Below are 16,210 nucleotides of genomic sequence, written 5' to 3'. Positions count from 1 at the left end.
TTAGTGGCGTTTGCATATCCTACCACTCCTTTAGTATTTCAGATAGAGACTCACTAGCATAGAATAGTTCAGTTTTTACTGTCATTTACCAGTGATGCGTTACTCCTCAATGCTGGAGGTGTCCCTCCTCAGCCACTTACCCTGTAGAAGAAAAGTGACTTCTACCAAAACCAGTTGCTTTTTATTTACTTTATTATCTCAGTCACCCAATATATGCAGACGAAATATAGAAATGCAATAACAAATGAATAATAACAAAGTCTGCATAAAAATCCCTTACAAGCATACAGCATACTCATAAGCATGGTCTACATAAATGTTGTACACCAGTCAAATAAAAAAAAAGATACTTTGACCGAGGATATGAAAGAAAAGATGCATCTGTGCAAGATCAGGCGGCTTGTCTTAATTCAGAAATGAAGCTGCTGCATGGATGGTATGTGTGCCTTGCAGACGGATGGATGTCCTCTGTAGCCTAGGGTAAATTGTCCTTTGTGCCCTTTTTGTATTTGCTGTTCTGGACCTCATTCTGGACCTCCAGAAGTCATTATTGAGGACACAAGTGGCTGGACCAGGCTAAGGTGACGCCCACGTAACACCTGGCTGCAGCAGATAGATAGTCATTTCCAGAGGGTGGGACTGGATCACATGTCTGCCTGGGGGGTTGCCAACCGGGATCCCAAGCTGTTTCATTGTTTGGTGGGTATGGCAACGTGCCAGTGTATGCTCCCCAACCTAAGTAGGATCCTGAACTGTTTCATCATGTGGTGCATGCTTCCCAACCTCACCTGACCTGACCCCATAATGTTACTTTGATATTGAATAGCTTATAGCTTACCAAGAGTTTTTGGCAACCTACCTGACCTTTAAACTCATAGAGTCCCATTGGCCATTGCTCTATGTCTAAGACATCTGTAAGTTTCATATGCATGGAAATTAAGAAAAAAATAAGTTCATAATTCAGTCACAATTTACTGTGGTTTGTCTAAGCAAACTTGAAGCAAAAAAGCTGTTTACTGTAATTTTAAATTAAAAAAAATGTTGGCGGTAACAAAATGGTGGTTTTCTTTCCTGCACTCGCCTACACCAAAAACACTCTAAATGTAAGTTATTGTTTGCTGAACAGAAAACATGTTGTGTTTTAGCCAAGTAAAATGAACAACTTAAAATGGCTTTGTTCAAACAGAAAAAAAATGCTGCACAGAATACACATATGAGTACCTAAAAGCTGCTCACAAAGAAAAAACGAAAAGCATACTGCATATTTACTGGTCTTTGCATATCTTCACATTATAAATCAGAGTGAAAAAGTGATGCAACGTTTGAAAGCAAGCATCAAAAAATCTCAATTTCTAGTGAACTGTCTAACATTTAAAGGTAAAGCAAAAGCTGTGTAGGCTGTCACAAAGAAGCAATCAAACCAGCGATACATAAAACCTGCAATCCATTCTTCCTTTAAATCTGAAAACAGGATACATTCTATTTATTAACTTTAACTTATGAGCATTTATGTTATACAATAATTACAAATGTAAAAATGAAACAGCAACATGAACATCCAATAATGTTCTCCACCATGCTAGCATGGGTTTGTCTCTGGATAATCTGGTTTTCTCCCTCTTCCAATAGATTTGCATGTTAGTTCAGTTGAGATGGCTCTAAACTAACTAAGTGAGAATGTGAGTTTGTGCGAGTGAGCATACCCATCATGGACTGGGGCACTATACAGAACTGGTTACCGCATTATACCCAGTGCTGCCAGGATGGGCTCTTATGTTCCTGCAACCTTAAAATTGAATTAAGCGTATAGAATAAATGGATTGATGAAGAGAACATAAAGGGCATTGCCTCCTCTCCTGCCTTACTGCTTCCCCAGTAGATGTAAAGTGACCAATGCTCCTACAGTTTATCATTTTTGTTAAGGCAAGAGTTTTTTTTATTGTAGCAATACGATAATCCCAAGGTAATGTAGCTTCTCTCTCAAAGGGGAAATGACTGAGTGTATGAGCAAGGATTGAAGAAGATGAACTTAATAATAGCCCACTTGTTTGTAGGTTATTCCACATTAATACATACAACTGTATGCTGATAGACATGCATTAAAGAATATTTCTATATGAGTATGCTTATATTTTAAACAATTTTAGAAGGCTTTTCATTACTGTATAGAAGGGTAAATGGTAACTGTATAGTAAGCTATCTAAAAATACACTGGCAATAAGCAACATTTACAAATGCACAAAATATTCAGATGAAATGTTCTTCTTTAATGATTTAAAATGTATTTTTCAGAGGTTTAATGTCTGAGCAGAAAACTTAAAGACCAACTTAAAGAGAATTTTCACAGTGATAGTAAATATTAATAATACTGCTAACTACAGTATACCTGTAAAAATATTTTATCTATCTATCTATCTATCTATCTATCTATCTATCTATCTATCTATCTATCTATCTATCTATCTAATATGCTCACATATGAAAAAGCTTATTATTGTCTGACTTCCTGTAGGTCTTTCCAAGGATGAAAACTTGGCAAATTGAATTCCCAAAAGATCCATCCACATGAAAGTTCCATGCAATTAATTTCGGTGTTTTTGATAATCCCACATCATAGATATGAATCTAAAAAAGAAAAGCAGACCACAGAAACAGTAGCACTGCTTTGATGCTGGGTGCCGCCAGTTTGCAAAACCGAGCAGAAAAGTGCGTATGCAAAGGGGGAGGCTGTCATGAAAATGTGCATGGCTTTACGCCAAGTTTAGTTTTTATACATCTCGAAGTGTACGTGGAACTTTTATACATGAGACCCCAAGTTTGCTTAATCTTTTAGTGTCCTGCTAGATAGCCTGTCAAGAATTAATGGTTCTTTTTATTCCTACATATTAGGAAGTTTTCCAAAGCACAAAGAACCAGCTTCATATGCAAAGAACTCTTCAACGTATAGTTCTACAAGGAAACATGCAGCCCTGCAAAGAACCATAAAATGCTATTAAGAAACATTATGAATAAGAGTCTATCTATCTATCTATCTATCTATCTATCTATCTATCTATCTATCTATCTATCTATCTATCTATCTATAGACAGTACAAATTATAGTATATAACTGGTGCAGTCATACCAAAACAAATTAACAGAACCTTTATTTTAAAATATAAATCAGAGACTTCCACTACAAAATGTGTTATTACTAAAAACAGTAAATACACCATATTATAAAATTGTATTTTTAGCAATAATGCAGCATTATTACTTATAGAATTTGCTGAATGTTTAAACTTGCAGAGGTAGCACTACACTGATGTATTAAAAGAGATCGATTACAGAAAGAGGAAAATGCTTGAATCATTTTGTGTAAAGTTGTATTCAGAACTGATTTAAAGAGTAGAGTTTGCTGCAGGCCACCAAATTTAGTTTAATAAAAAACCCTCCGTCTTTCTGTTTTCTGATTTATACAATTCATGGTCGTGGGAAGCTGGTGGAACAACTTTGAAATTTAAGCATGTCTTTGTGATATGGGATGTAAACCTTGCCAAACAAAGGGAGAATGTGGAAACTCCACTGAGGAAAGTCTTTGCAATTGTGAGACAGCAACAATAATCCCTACATCTGGCAAATTAAATATGATTTATATCTACCAAAGAAGATTAGGTGATTATTGGTGACATTGCCAGGTAAACCCATGTTGGAAGGTCAAAAGAGGAACTTAAAATGATAATCATAACAAGCAACTGCTTCCTGACCCAGTTAATCTCAGGCTTAAAGTGTCTATATATGCTTAAATTTCTTAGCAATAAAAATGGATTAGGAAAAGCAGAAGGAACTGATCTTTTGAGGAGTCATGATAAGAGTACTGTATGCTCTAAATTGTCTTTGAAAGTACTGTTTAAACACTAAGTTAAATACTGTATATATAACATGCTTAAAGCAAATTCTTCATAATAAAGAAAGAGTTAAATTAGAAAAGAAATCAGTTTTACTGTAAAGTATAGAAAGTGTTGTTTTAGTGTCCTCAGTTTTCAGTAAAACAAAATATTCTCAACACAAACAAAATGAAACCACAAAAGAAATGTATACACATTAAGTAAATGTTTAAAGCATATAAGTACCCTAGTGACCTGGGGTAAGATCACTGTCCCTCCTGCATGTTGTAAAAGGAGATAAAATGAAGTTGGCATCAGGAAGGGCATCTAACTATAAAACCTTTTGTTCCAGTACCCCTGGGGGCAACCGGCCAACCTGGGAGAAGTCAGGAATTGGCTGTTAAACCAGCAGAGATATTCAGTGCATAATGCAATTGCTATAAAAGAAGCTGGAAATAAAATTTAAAAGCACAGCCCAATAAGAATATTAAAAACTGCAACTAGGGATGAAAAGCCTTTAAAATTTAAAAGCGAGATCAAAAAACATCTACTACTGCACCAGTAAAAATAGCAAAAGGCAATTTAAAACCTCAGAACACAAAGAAAACACAATGAAAATTAGCAGGAAAGTTTTAAAAAAAAACATTTTTTTAATGATGATTTCAAAATAGAAGATTCAGTTATGCCTTTGGTCCTGATGGGATTTCATTAGAATTGCTGAAAGAAGTGAAAGATTTTATGTTAATAATTTTTTTAAAAGTTCTTCTTCAAAAGTAAAACACATCTGCAAAGTAGAATACACTCCATAACACTAAAATGAATATCTATACTCATAGACCAATATGTCTTAAATTTGTCCCATGCAAAATAATAAAATGAATAGTCAGAAACAAATTAGGCCTCTTTTACAGTACTGTAAATAGCAGTCAGAATGGGTTTAGACTCCAGAGTAAGAAGCAGACAATGGTAACATTTAAAATCACATGTGACGCTTATAAAGAAGCAAAAAGATTAAGTGTACTATCCATCCATTATACAACCCGCTATATCCTAACTACAGGGTCACGAGGGTCTGCTGGAGCCAATCCCAGCCAACATAGGGCGCAAGGCAGGAAACAAACCCCGGGCTGGGCGCCAGCCCACCGCTGGGTGCACACACACACACACACACACACACACACACACACACACACACACACACACACACACACACACCAAGCATACACTAGGGGCAATTTAAAATCACCAATGCACCTAACCTGCATGTCTTTGGACTGGGAGGAAACCAGAGCACCCGGAGGAAACCCACACAAACACGAGAAGAACATGTAAACTCCACACGGGGAAGCGAACCCAGGTCTCCTGACTGCGAGGTAATATCATCAGTGACTTTATGATAGGATTTTGTCAAATTTATATTTGATGCATAGCTAATACTCCTATGACCCTGAATTAGAAAATAAACATTTTTCTAAAGAGGCCAGAAATTGAAATAAAAATATATCTACTGTATATAATAAAATCTGATATTTATCAGCCCAGTAGTTACGCTGTGTTGGACATATTCAGTGTTAACATTTACAGTGCACCATCTATTGAAATGTAAGTTTTAATGCATGTATTAATAAAATGCATTGTTGCATTTTTCATTCCTTTAGATGCAAACATTAGCACTGATGTTGAAAACCCTATAGCAAATGCCATATAAATGAGGCAACAGAAAAAGTGACGCTATAGCTTCAAAAATTAAAATTAAAGTAAATGAAAGAGGGAGTACTAATCCCATTCAGGTTAATTATATTTGGTGATCTGCCCTCATTAATGTAGTAAAATGACAGCAGATATAGATTGCATAAATAACAAATTAGGTTCGCTTCCCGGGTCCTCCCTGCGTGGAGTTTGCATGTTCTCCCCGTGTCTGCGTGGGTTTCCTCCCACAGTCCAAAGACATGCAGGTTAGGTGCATTGGCGATCCTAAATTGTCCCTAGTGTGTGCTTGGTGTGTAGGTGTGTGTGGGTGTGTGTGCCCTGTGGTGGGCTGGCGCCCTGCCCAGGGTTTGTTCCTGCCTTGTGCCCTGTGTTGGTTGGGATTGGCTCCAGCAGACCCCCGTGACCCTGTGTTAGGATATAGCAGGTTGGATAATGGATGGATGGATGGACAAATTGCATTAACAGCTACAAAGAGTGTTAGCCTCCCAGGAACTGAGTTTGAGACTCCTATATCATACCAGCAGGCTACTTCCCTCTCTGCGTCAATCACTTGCATCCAACTAGATTTGTACTGTGTCTATCTGCCTTTTTTATTTTCTATGATTTTTATCTATTTAAAATTGCCTTTATTTGGTTGTAAATATGTCACTGTGCTGGCAAGCATCAATCTATGTTAACAAAATGTAATGTCTGAAAAATAATTAAATGAAATCAAATTCAACAGTAATAAGATAGATAGATAGATAGATAGATAGATAGATAGATAGATAGATAGATAGATAGATAGATAGATAGATAGATAGATAGATAGATAGATAGATAGATAGATAGATAGATAGATAGATACTTTATTAATCCCAAGGGGAAATTCACATACTCCAGCAGCAGCATACTGATACAAAAAACAATATTAAATTAAAGATTGATAACAATGCAGGTAAAAACAGACAATAACTTTGTATAATGTTAACGTTTACCCCCCACCCCCCCCGGGTGGAAGAGTCGCATAGTTTGGGAGAGGAACGATCTTCTCAGTCTGTCAGTGGAGCAGGACATTGACAGCAGTCTGTTGCTGAAGCTGCTCTTCTGTCTTGAGATGACACTGTTTAGTGGATGCAGTGGATTCTCCATAACTGATAGGAGCCTGCTGAGAGCCCGTCGCTCTGCCACAGATGTCAAACTGTCCAGCTCTATGCCAACAATAGAGCCTGCCTTCCTCACCAGTTTGTCCAGGCGTGAGGAAGTTACTTCCTCATAATTCTTTATATTTACATAGCACGTTTCTCACTACTCAGTGCTCTTTTCATAGTGGGTGGGCAGCCACTTCAACCACCACTAATGTGCAGCATCCACCTGGAAGGTGTGATGTCAGCGTTTTTTGCACCAGTACACTTACCACACGTTAGCTATAAGGTGGTGAAGTGGTGAGAGAGACAATTATGGGGCCAGAATGAGTAGGCCGTGGAGGACATTTTAGCCTGGATATTGGGATACACCCTGCTGTTCATGAAAGATGCCCAGGGATCTTTTATGACCACAGAGAGTCAGGACCTTGGTTTTTCGTTTCATCTGAAGGATGGCGCCATTTTTACAGCACATTGTCCCCATCACTGCACTGGGGCATTGTAATTCACATTCAGACCACAGGGTAAGCATACCTTGATGGCCACACCAACACCTCTTCCAGCAGCAACCCAAGCTTTTCCTAGGTGGTCTCCCATTCAAATACTGGCCGGGCCCGAACATGATTAGTTTCAGGTGGCTGAATATTGATACAGTGTATTTCTACTGTACAGAAGGAATAAAAACAACATTTGCAAACTGTTAGTTCTATATACAATTCCAATAATTTAATAAATATTTTTGAAAATCTAATTGTTTATATAGTGTAGTAATAAATGACTATATTTAATAAAGTAAGATCTCTATCTATTATTCAACTGCCTATGTACACAGTATACCTTACAATTTTTCATTTTTTTGCCCATATCATGTCAAGAAGGACTGTGATCCTACAGCCTGTTCAAAATACAGTATAATCATTTTTATTTACAGTGGTTAAAGTTTAATGTGTTATTTTCAAATATCTATGAAAAGAAAGATTCTCATGTTTTCTAGTGATGGGTTTTTGTGATCACATCATAAACTAAAATTGGATTTCCAGCTTGTAAGTAAACAAATGGAAGCCATCTAGATTGAAATGTCCATATAAATAAAAGGATAAAATGTCATTTAAACAAATAAACTCTGCATAAATACTGTTATAGTCCTGTTATAGTTGTTGTGGCACATTGTCTTAGGTGATGGTTCTAGTCAGTCCTGTCCCTTATTTACAGTCGGTGCCAGTACATTGCAAAACAAGTTGGAAATTGTGAACAGTGAATTTAAAGTAAAGCAAAGTAAAGTAAAGCAAAGTAAAGTTGGTCAGGTACTGTAAATTCACAAGTGGTGGTATTGCTGTAAATCTCACGTGGTCTCACACAACACTGCACAGAATCTTTTTTAATTGTCACTGTGACTGCATGACAACTAAAAATGTATTAGTTAACTAATAAAACATGAATCCAAACAAAAGTTACTTTTGAGACGTATAGTTTTGACTTCCATGAAGAAAAAAAGAATGGTTTATAATATGAGAACATTGGTAATTCGCACCTTTAATGTTTCTGCTATATTGATGATTATTTAAAGCTGATGAAAAAAAATAACGATATAAAGTAGCAATTAATTTTGTTTTTTTTATCAAAAGACCTGTTATCTTCCCATGGGCTCACCACCTATGGGAGCGGCCAAGGAGGTCGGGTGCAGTGTGAGTTGGGTGGTGGCCGAAGGCGGGGACCTTGGCGGTCCGATCCTCGGCTACAGAAGCTGGCTCTTGGGACGTGGAATGTCACCTCTCTGAAGGGGAAGGAGCCTGAGCTAGTGCGCGAAGTTGAGAGGTTCCGGCTAGATATAGTCGGACTCACCTCGACGCACAGCTTGGACTCTGGAACCAATCTCCTTGAGAGGGGCTGGACTCTCTACCACTCTGGAGTTGCCCCCGGTGAGAGGCGCCGAGCGGGTGTGGGTATACTTATTGCCCCCCGACTTGGAGCCTGTACATTGGGGTTTACCCCGGTGGACGAGAAGGTAGCCTCCCTTCGCCTTCGGGTGGGGGGACGGGTCCTAACTGTTGTTTGTGCGTATGCACCGAAACGGCAGTTCAGTGTACCCACCCTTTTTGGAGTCCCTGGATGGGGTGCTAGAGGGCATACCTTCTGGGGACTCCCTCGTTCTGCTGGGAGACTTCAATGCTCACGTGGGCAATGACAGTGAGACCTGGAAGGGCGTGATTGGGAGGAATGGCCCCCCCGATCTGAACCCGAGCGGTGTTTTGTTATTGGACTTCTGTGCTCGTCACGGATTGTCCATAACGAACACCATGTTCAAGCATAGGGGTGTTCATATGTGCACTTGGCACCAGGACACCCTAGGCCTCAGTTCAATGATCGACTTTGTGGTCGTGTCGTCGGACGTGCGGCCACATGTCTTGGACACTCAGGTGAAGAGAGGGGCGGAGCTGTCAACTGATCACCACCTGGTGGTGAGTTGGCTTTGATGGTGGGGGAGGATGCCGGTCAGGCGTGGTAGGCCCAAACGTGTTGTGAGGGTCTGCTGGGAACGTCTGGCAGAGCCCCCTGTCAGAAGTAGCTTCAACTCCCACCTCCGGCAGAACTTCGACCACATCCCAAGGGAGGTGGGGAACATTGAGTCCGAATGGGCCATGTTCCGTGCCTCTATTGTTGAGGCGGCTGACCGGAGCTGTGGCCGTAAGGTGGTCGGTTCCTGTCGTGGCGGCAATCCCCAAACCTGTTGGTGGACACCGGCGGTGAAGGATGCCGTCAAGCTGAAGAAGGAGTCCTACAGGACCCTTTTGTCCTGTGGGACCCTGGAGGCAGCTGATAGGTACCGGCAGGCCAAGCGGAATGCGGCTTTGGTGGTTGCTGAGGCAAAAACTCAGGCATGGGAGGAGTTTGGGGAGGCCATGGAGAACGACTTTCGGACGGCTTCGAGGAGATTCTGGTCCACCATCCGTGTTTTGTCTCAGGAAGGGGAAGCAGTGCAGTGTCAACACTGTATATGGTGGAGATGGTGCGCTGCTGACCTCGACTCGGGACGTTGTGGGTCGGTGGGGGGAGTATTTTGAAGACCTCCTCAATCCCATTAACATGCCTTCCAATGAGGAAGCAGAGCCTGGGGACTCAGAGGTGGGCTCCCCCATCTCTGGGACTGAGGTCACCGAGGTGGTCAAAAAACTCCTTGGTGGCAGGGCCCCGGGGGTGGATGAGATACGCCCGGAGTTCCTCAAGGCTCTGGATGTTGTAGGACTGTCTTGGTTGACACGCCTCTGCAACATCGCATGGACATCAAGGACAGTGCCTCTGGATTGGCAGACCGGGGTGGTGGTCCCCCTCTTTAAGAAGGGGGATCGGAGGGTGTGTTCCAACTACAGAGGGATCACACTCCTCAGCCTCCCTGGAAAAGTCTATTCAGGGGTCCTGGAGAGGAGGGTCCGTCGGAGAGTCGAGCCTCGGATTCAGGAGGAACAGTGTGGTTTTCGTCCTGGTCGCGGAACAGTGGACCAGCTCTATACCCTTAGCAGGGTCCTGGAGGGTGCATGGGAGTTTGCCCAACCAGTCTACATGTGTTTTGTGGACTTGGAAAAGGCATTCGACCGTGTCCCTCGTGGAATCCTGTGGGGGGTACTCCGAGAGTATGGGGTACCGGCCCCCCTGATAAGGGCTGTTTGGTCCCTGTACGATCGGTGCCAGAGCTTGGTCCGCATTGCCGGCAGTAAGTCGAACCCATTTCCAGTGAGAGTTGGACTCCGCCAGGGCTGCCCTTTGTCACCGATTCTGTTCATAACTTTTATGGACAGAATTTCTAGGCGCAGCCAGGGCGTTGAGGGGCTCAAGATTGGGTCACTGCTTTTTGCAGATGATGTTGTCCTGTTTGCTTCATCAGGCCGTGATCTTCAGCTCTCTCTGGATCGGTTCGCAGCCGAGTGTGAAGCGGCTGGGATGAGAATCAGCACCTCCAAATCCGAGACCATGGTCCTCAGCCGGAAAAGGGTGGAGTGCCCTCTCAGGGTTGGTAGCGAGATCCTGCCCCAAGTGGAGGAGTTCAAGTATCTCGGGGGTCTTGTTTACAAGTGAGGGAAGAATGGAGCGTGAGATCGACAGGTGGATTGGTGCGGCATCCGCAGTAATGCGGGCGCTGCATCGATCTGTTGTGGTGAAAAAGGAGCTGAGCCGCAAGGCAAAGCTCTCAATTTACCAGTCGATCTATGTTCCTACCCTCACCTATGGTCATGAACTGTGGGTAGTGACCGAAAGAACGAGATTGCGAATACAAGCGGCTGAAATGAGTTTCCTCCGCAGGGTGTCTGGGCTTTCTCTTAAAGATAGGGTGAGAAGCTCAGTCATCCAGGAGGGGCTCAGAGTAGAGCCGCTGCTCCTCCGCATCGAGAGGAGTCAGATGAGGTGACTCGGGCATCTGATCAGGATGCCTCCTGGACGCCTCCCTGGTGAGGTGTTCCGGTCACGTCTAACCGGGAGGAGGTCCCGGGGAAGACCCAGGACACGCTGGAGGGACTATGTCTCTCGACTGGCCTGGGAACGCCTTGGGATTCTCCCGGAAGAGCTAGAAGAAGTGGCCGGGGAGAGGGAAGTCTGGGCATCTCTGCTCAAGCTGCTGCCCCCGTGACCCGACCTCGGATAAGCAGGAGACAATGGATGGATGGAAAAGACCTGTTATGGTGTTGCCTGCACCTCCCTTGTACAGTGCATATTACATACTATGTCCAGAAAGAGAAATTAAAAACTGATACAGGAAGTAGAAGCAGAAGTAGATGCTGACCTACAAAAATATAAACTGTGCACCTACAGTAGAAATATAAAATATAGAGATACAAATGTAAAATGTAGCAAATTGTAGAATGGATAACAGTAAAATGACAATTTGCATGGCTATGCCAGATGAGACACTTCTACTACTGTTTATGGCTTCTTTCACATTAACAGGCTGAAGTGACACATACCAGATTTTATGCCATAATGTAACACAAATCTGATTTTTCAGGGTTTTGTGGATACAGAAATCTGATCTTTTCAAAGCAGATTTGAGTCATTTTCATATGTGGTCCTAGGTCAGACGTGTATCCAATTTGTGGTGGTCAAATTCATGTTTTTTTCTTTGCCTATACACATTGGCGGAGTGCTGCCAGCACCAGCAGCATGGCAAAACAAAAATGTAGGAGAGCTACTGCTGTGACAGCAGTCATGGTCCCACCATTGCTAGCGCCATTCTCATACCCAAAGATCTTTTGATGAGGCAGTGCCAATGCTGTGATCACAGAAAAAGCTCGATATCTGGCTTTTTTTCGCCTAATCATGTAGAGCTGTGAAACTGTTTGTCGTCCTCCAGAACAAAATGCCACACATACAATAGCTACTAGTGTGTCCATTTTGTTGCCTTTAATACCATTAACTGTCTCACATATATGCCGTTCTTTGTTGTTGGTGACGCTGCTGACTTGTGCACAAATGTATGAATATGCGCATGCATGCCATTTCAGAGGACAAATGTAATCACATTACAGGTCATATGAATGTGACTATCAAGACAGGCAAATCTGAGTAAAAAACTGGAACTTGAGAAAAAATATTCTTCCATCTGTGGTGGGCTGGCACCCTGCTGGAGTCTTTTTTCCTGCCTTGCGCCCTGTGTTGGCTTGGATTGGCTCCAGCAGACCCCCGTGACCCTGTAGTTAGGATATAGCGGGTTGGATAATGGATGGATGGATATTCTTCCATCATGTTTAGCATTCCTGTCTCAAATCTATAATTTTGGTTGGCAGTGTTATGTGTGCATTTCAGCATAAGGCTTCTCATGGTTCTCTAGTTTCTTCCTATATCCCAAATCCAAGTAGATAAACATCTATCTATCTATCTATCTATCTATCTATCTATCTATCTATCTATCTATCTATCTATCTATCTATCTATCTATCTATCTATCTATCTATCTATCTATCTATCTATCTATCTATCTATCTATCTATCTATCTATCTATCTATCTATCTATCTATCTATCTATCTATCTATCTATCTATCTATCTATCTATCTATCTATCTATCTATCTATCTATCTATCTATCAGTGAAAACCCTTACATTAATAAGAGAGTGGCAGTAAGTAGGGGGGTCCTGGAATAAATTACAACTGTTTGAAGGATTTGTTGTCCGCTTTCTTTTAGAATATTCTGAATGTGTTCTGGTTAAGTTTAGAATGTTTAAATATTCAAATGGAAATAGTAGAAATACAGTATTAGTATATACCGTTGGGTATCTGGCTGAGCAGGGAAAATGTCCAGAGCTTTTTCATGTCCTTGAGGTTCTGGTTCTAATAAACCGTGGATGAATTTTTAAAATGGGTATTGATTGCTGTGAGAATTATTATCTGCAGTCTTTCCTGCTTGTTGTCTTGTCCTGAATTTGTGCAGTTCTTCAATGTAGAGAAAAAGACACCCTGCAGAAATCACTCGGCGAAACAAATGACACACTTTGCCCTTTGAAGCAGGCAGACACAATGCCAAACCATATGGTGCTTGGGGATGTGATGATGCTTTCAATTATAGTTTTTTAGAACTAGACCAAAATGTGTTACATTGAGAGGTCTTATTTAGTGCAGGTACTGCACCGCCTTCCGCACTTACTTTGTGACATACAAAATAGACTAGGGGAAAAAAATATAGTTTTTTTTTATTTTTTTAAAGCAAGTTGCTTAAACATTAAGAGAAATGGGAAGAAGCTTATATTATATAAATTATTTCCTTCTGAAATTAGTGGATAATCCTAATAAAACTTCAAAGAATTTTACATTTAGGACTGCCAGAACACTATGTCGCTTATGAAAATTTCACTGGAATTAACTTTCACTTATTTATTTCTCATGCATATTTAAGACTGAGAGGCAGGTAGTGAATAATTACCCTTCTTAGGCATGCTTATAGGTACAGAGAGTACACTGCATATAATTAAATGATTAATAAGCCTTTGTTCTTGCACCATTTAGACACAGAGTATTGAATTATCCCAAGTAAAGAATACAGGCTGAAGGAATGAGGCAGTCTTTACCCGTGTTCACCAAAAAGACATATACAGTACAGTGATTGGTGCACTGATTTAATTGATGTCAGTCAGTCATTCTCCCACTCGCTATATCCTAACACAGGGTCACGGGGGTGTCCTGGAGACAGCACAGGACTCAAGGCAGGAACAAACCCCGGGCAGGGCGCCAGCCCACCGCAGGGCACACACACACCCCAAGCACACACTAGGGACAGTTTAGGATCGACAATGCACCTAACCGGCATGTCTTTGGACTGTGGGAGGAAACTGGAGCACCCGGAGGAAACCCACACAGACACGGGGAGAACATGCAAAATCCATGCAGGGAGGACCTGGGAAGCAAACCCAGGCCTCCGTACTGCAAGGCAGCAGCGCTACCCACTGCACCACCGTGCCGCCCTATTTGATGTTCAATACTTTTTTTATATACAGTAAATATGTCATTTGTTTGGCTCTTGGTTTTGAGGCTTCAAATTAATGTCTCTGGAAGCACATTACAGAAGTTCAAATGATTTAACAATTGGAACTATACACTTTTTTGAATCCTATATGTTATGCATTAGAAATGTTTCTTAGATTTTCTTTATAGATTTGTTTTTTTTTGTCTTTCCATTCACTCTTAGAACCCGGAACTTGCAACACAAAAGATTTTGTCTGTGCTAATGGAGACTGCATCTCTGCAAGATTTAGATGTGATGGTGATTATGATTGCATTGACAGCTCTGATGAGGTAAGGGGTAACAAAGATGATTTTTTTTTGATGAGTTTTTCTGCATATTTTCCATCAGTAAATTCTAAAAGCTTATTAATGGATAATCAGTCATTTGAAAAATGTAATTCAAAAAGTACTTTTAAAATAAAATGATAACCTGGTTGGTGACGTAGCAGTGCATGGGCTAGGGCTGCAATCCAGCATCCTAAGCTGAAATCCAGCACTCCTTCACTGTGCAAAGGTTGCATGTTTTCCCTGTGTCTACTTGGATTTTTCTCGAAATAATCACTTTTTAACCTCTCAAATCATAAAGGTGGACATATTAAGATTTCTGACAATTCTAAATTGGCCAGGATTGGTGTGGATGTTTGGAATAACATTCAACAGCCCATCCAGGGTTGGTTCTTGCCTTGCACTTGTTGTTGCCAAATTTGATAATGTTATTTTGTGATACAAGGTTCCATGTTTTGAAAAACTTCATTAAATGTCACATTGTTAACTCCCATATTTGAACTGTATCTTATGACAAACATCAAACAATTATCTATCTATCTATCTATCTATCTATCTATCTATCTATCTATCTATCTATCTATCTATCTATCTATCTATCTATCTAATAAAACCCTAAAATCTGTGTGTCCAGTCCATCTGAGCAATCTGATTGGTCAGTTTGGTTTTGGTGACATGACAAATGAGTTAGTATGAGTATGAGGCACATGAGGAGGAGTAAAGACACATGCTGAGAGAGTCACCTTCAAAGACTGAATGTATAAAACCGAACAGGAGGTGAGAAAGGCTCCAAGAAAATAATGACAGAGTCGAAGAAGCAGGCTTTACAGATACTGTACACACTAGAGAAAGAAAGTGCTGGTGAAAGGAGTTTCAAACACATGTGAATACACAGGAAAGGAGCTGAAAGTACACATTAAGCAAGAGATAGAATAATTGAAAAATATGTGCTATTACCTGTCTTTAACAGGTACCATGGATTATCATTAATAATATTTGTAAGTTTAATTAATGTTTAAAAAAATCACAAAAGGCAGATTTCAAAGGTTTTCAGTGTTCATTTGTTTTGTTTTGCTAAATGAAAATAATTATGTGTCTGAAAACAAGATGTATATTGTTTTCTTTTGTAATACTATATGTTAAAACTTTCAAGTTATTAGATCTTCTAATATTAAAAGTTGAAATATGTTTCAGTCTAATGTGAATTTGGATACATAATGATATTACAACACTTTAAATAAAATGAATGTCCTCTTCAGCTGAAACAGTGAATTATAGTATATGCACAATTTGGAATAAGTACAAAAACTGTTGGGGTAGAATATGAGTGGATTGTTGAAGAAAATGGTTTCCAGCAAAGAGACCATTAGCTTTACCTAAGCTGTTAACACAATGCCTATTTTTGCAAATCACTTTTCATTGCAGTGCATCAACTTGGGATGGGTTAAAAAAGGTTTATTTTTTTTATAAAATTAGTACTTTGTAGGGTTTGCAACTGCATGCGTGGTTAAATGTTTAATTTTCTGTGATGATCATCAGCTATCCTTTTGTAAAAATAATTGTTTATGAGATGCACACAATTAAGTCAAACTCCATGCTTTTTCATAGTCATCTGCACCTTCTGATCAGCTGTCATAATCTGTTAAGATGCATGTGTCAAATAAGAAAGCCTAATTTACAGTTCGGTTCATTTTGAGCCTTTTGTCCATGTGTGTTCATTATAATAATATACTTTTTTC

The 16,210-nt window shown here is 40.4% G+C and overlaps 1 protein-coding gene across 1 annotated transcript in view; it reads left to right on the top strand.

The window, feature by feature from the left end:
• lrp1bb (low density lipoprotein receptor-related protein 1Bb) overlaps positions 1 to 16,210 on the top strand; it is a 2,167,948-nt gene that overhangs the window by 1,945,437 nt on the left and 206,301 nt on the right. The window contains exon 68 of the mRNA XM_051931086.1: positions 14,371 to 14,477. Coding sequence (XP_051787046.1) covers positions 14,371 to 14,477 — 107 coding nt within the window. The remainder of the gene's footprint in view (positions 1 to 14,370; positions 14,478 to 16,210) is intronic.

Source organism: Erpetoichthys calabaricus, chromosome 8 (genome assembly GCF_900747795.2).
Source record: "Erpetoichthys calabaricus chromosome 8, fErpCal1.3, whole genome shotgun sequence".
NCBI classification, from domain to species: Eukaryota; Metazoa; Chordata; class Cladistia; order Polypteriformes; family Polypteridae; genus Erpetoichthys; species Erpetoichthys calabaricus.
Note: the sequence above shows the minus strand (reverse complement) of the source record. Positions and strands in the feature narration are given on the sequence as shown.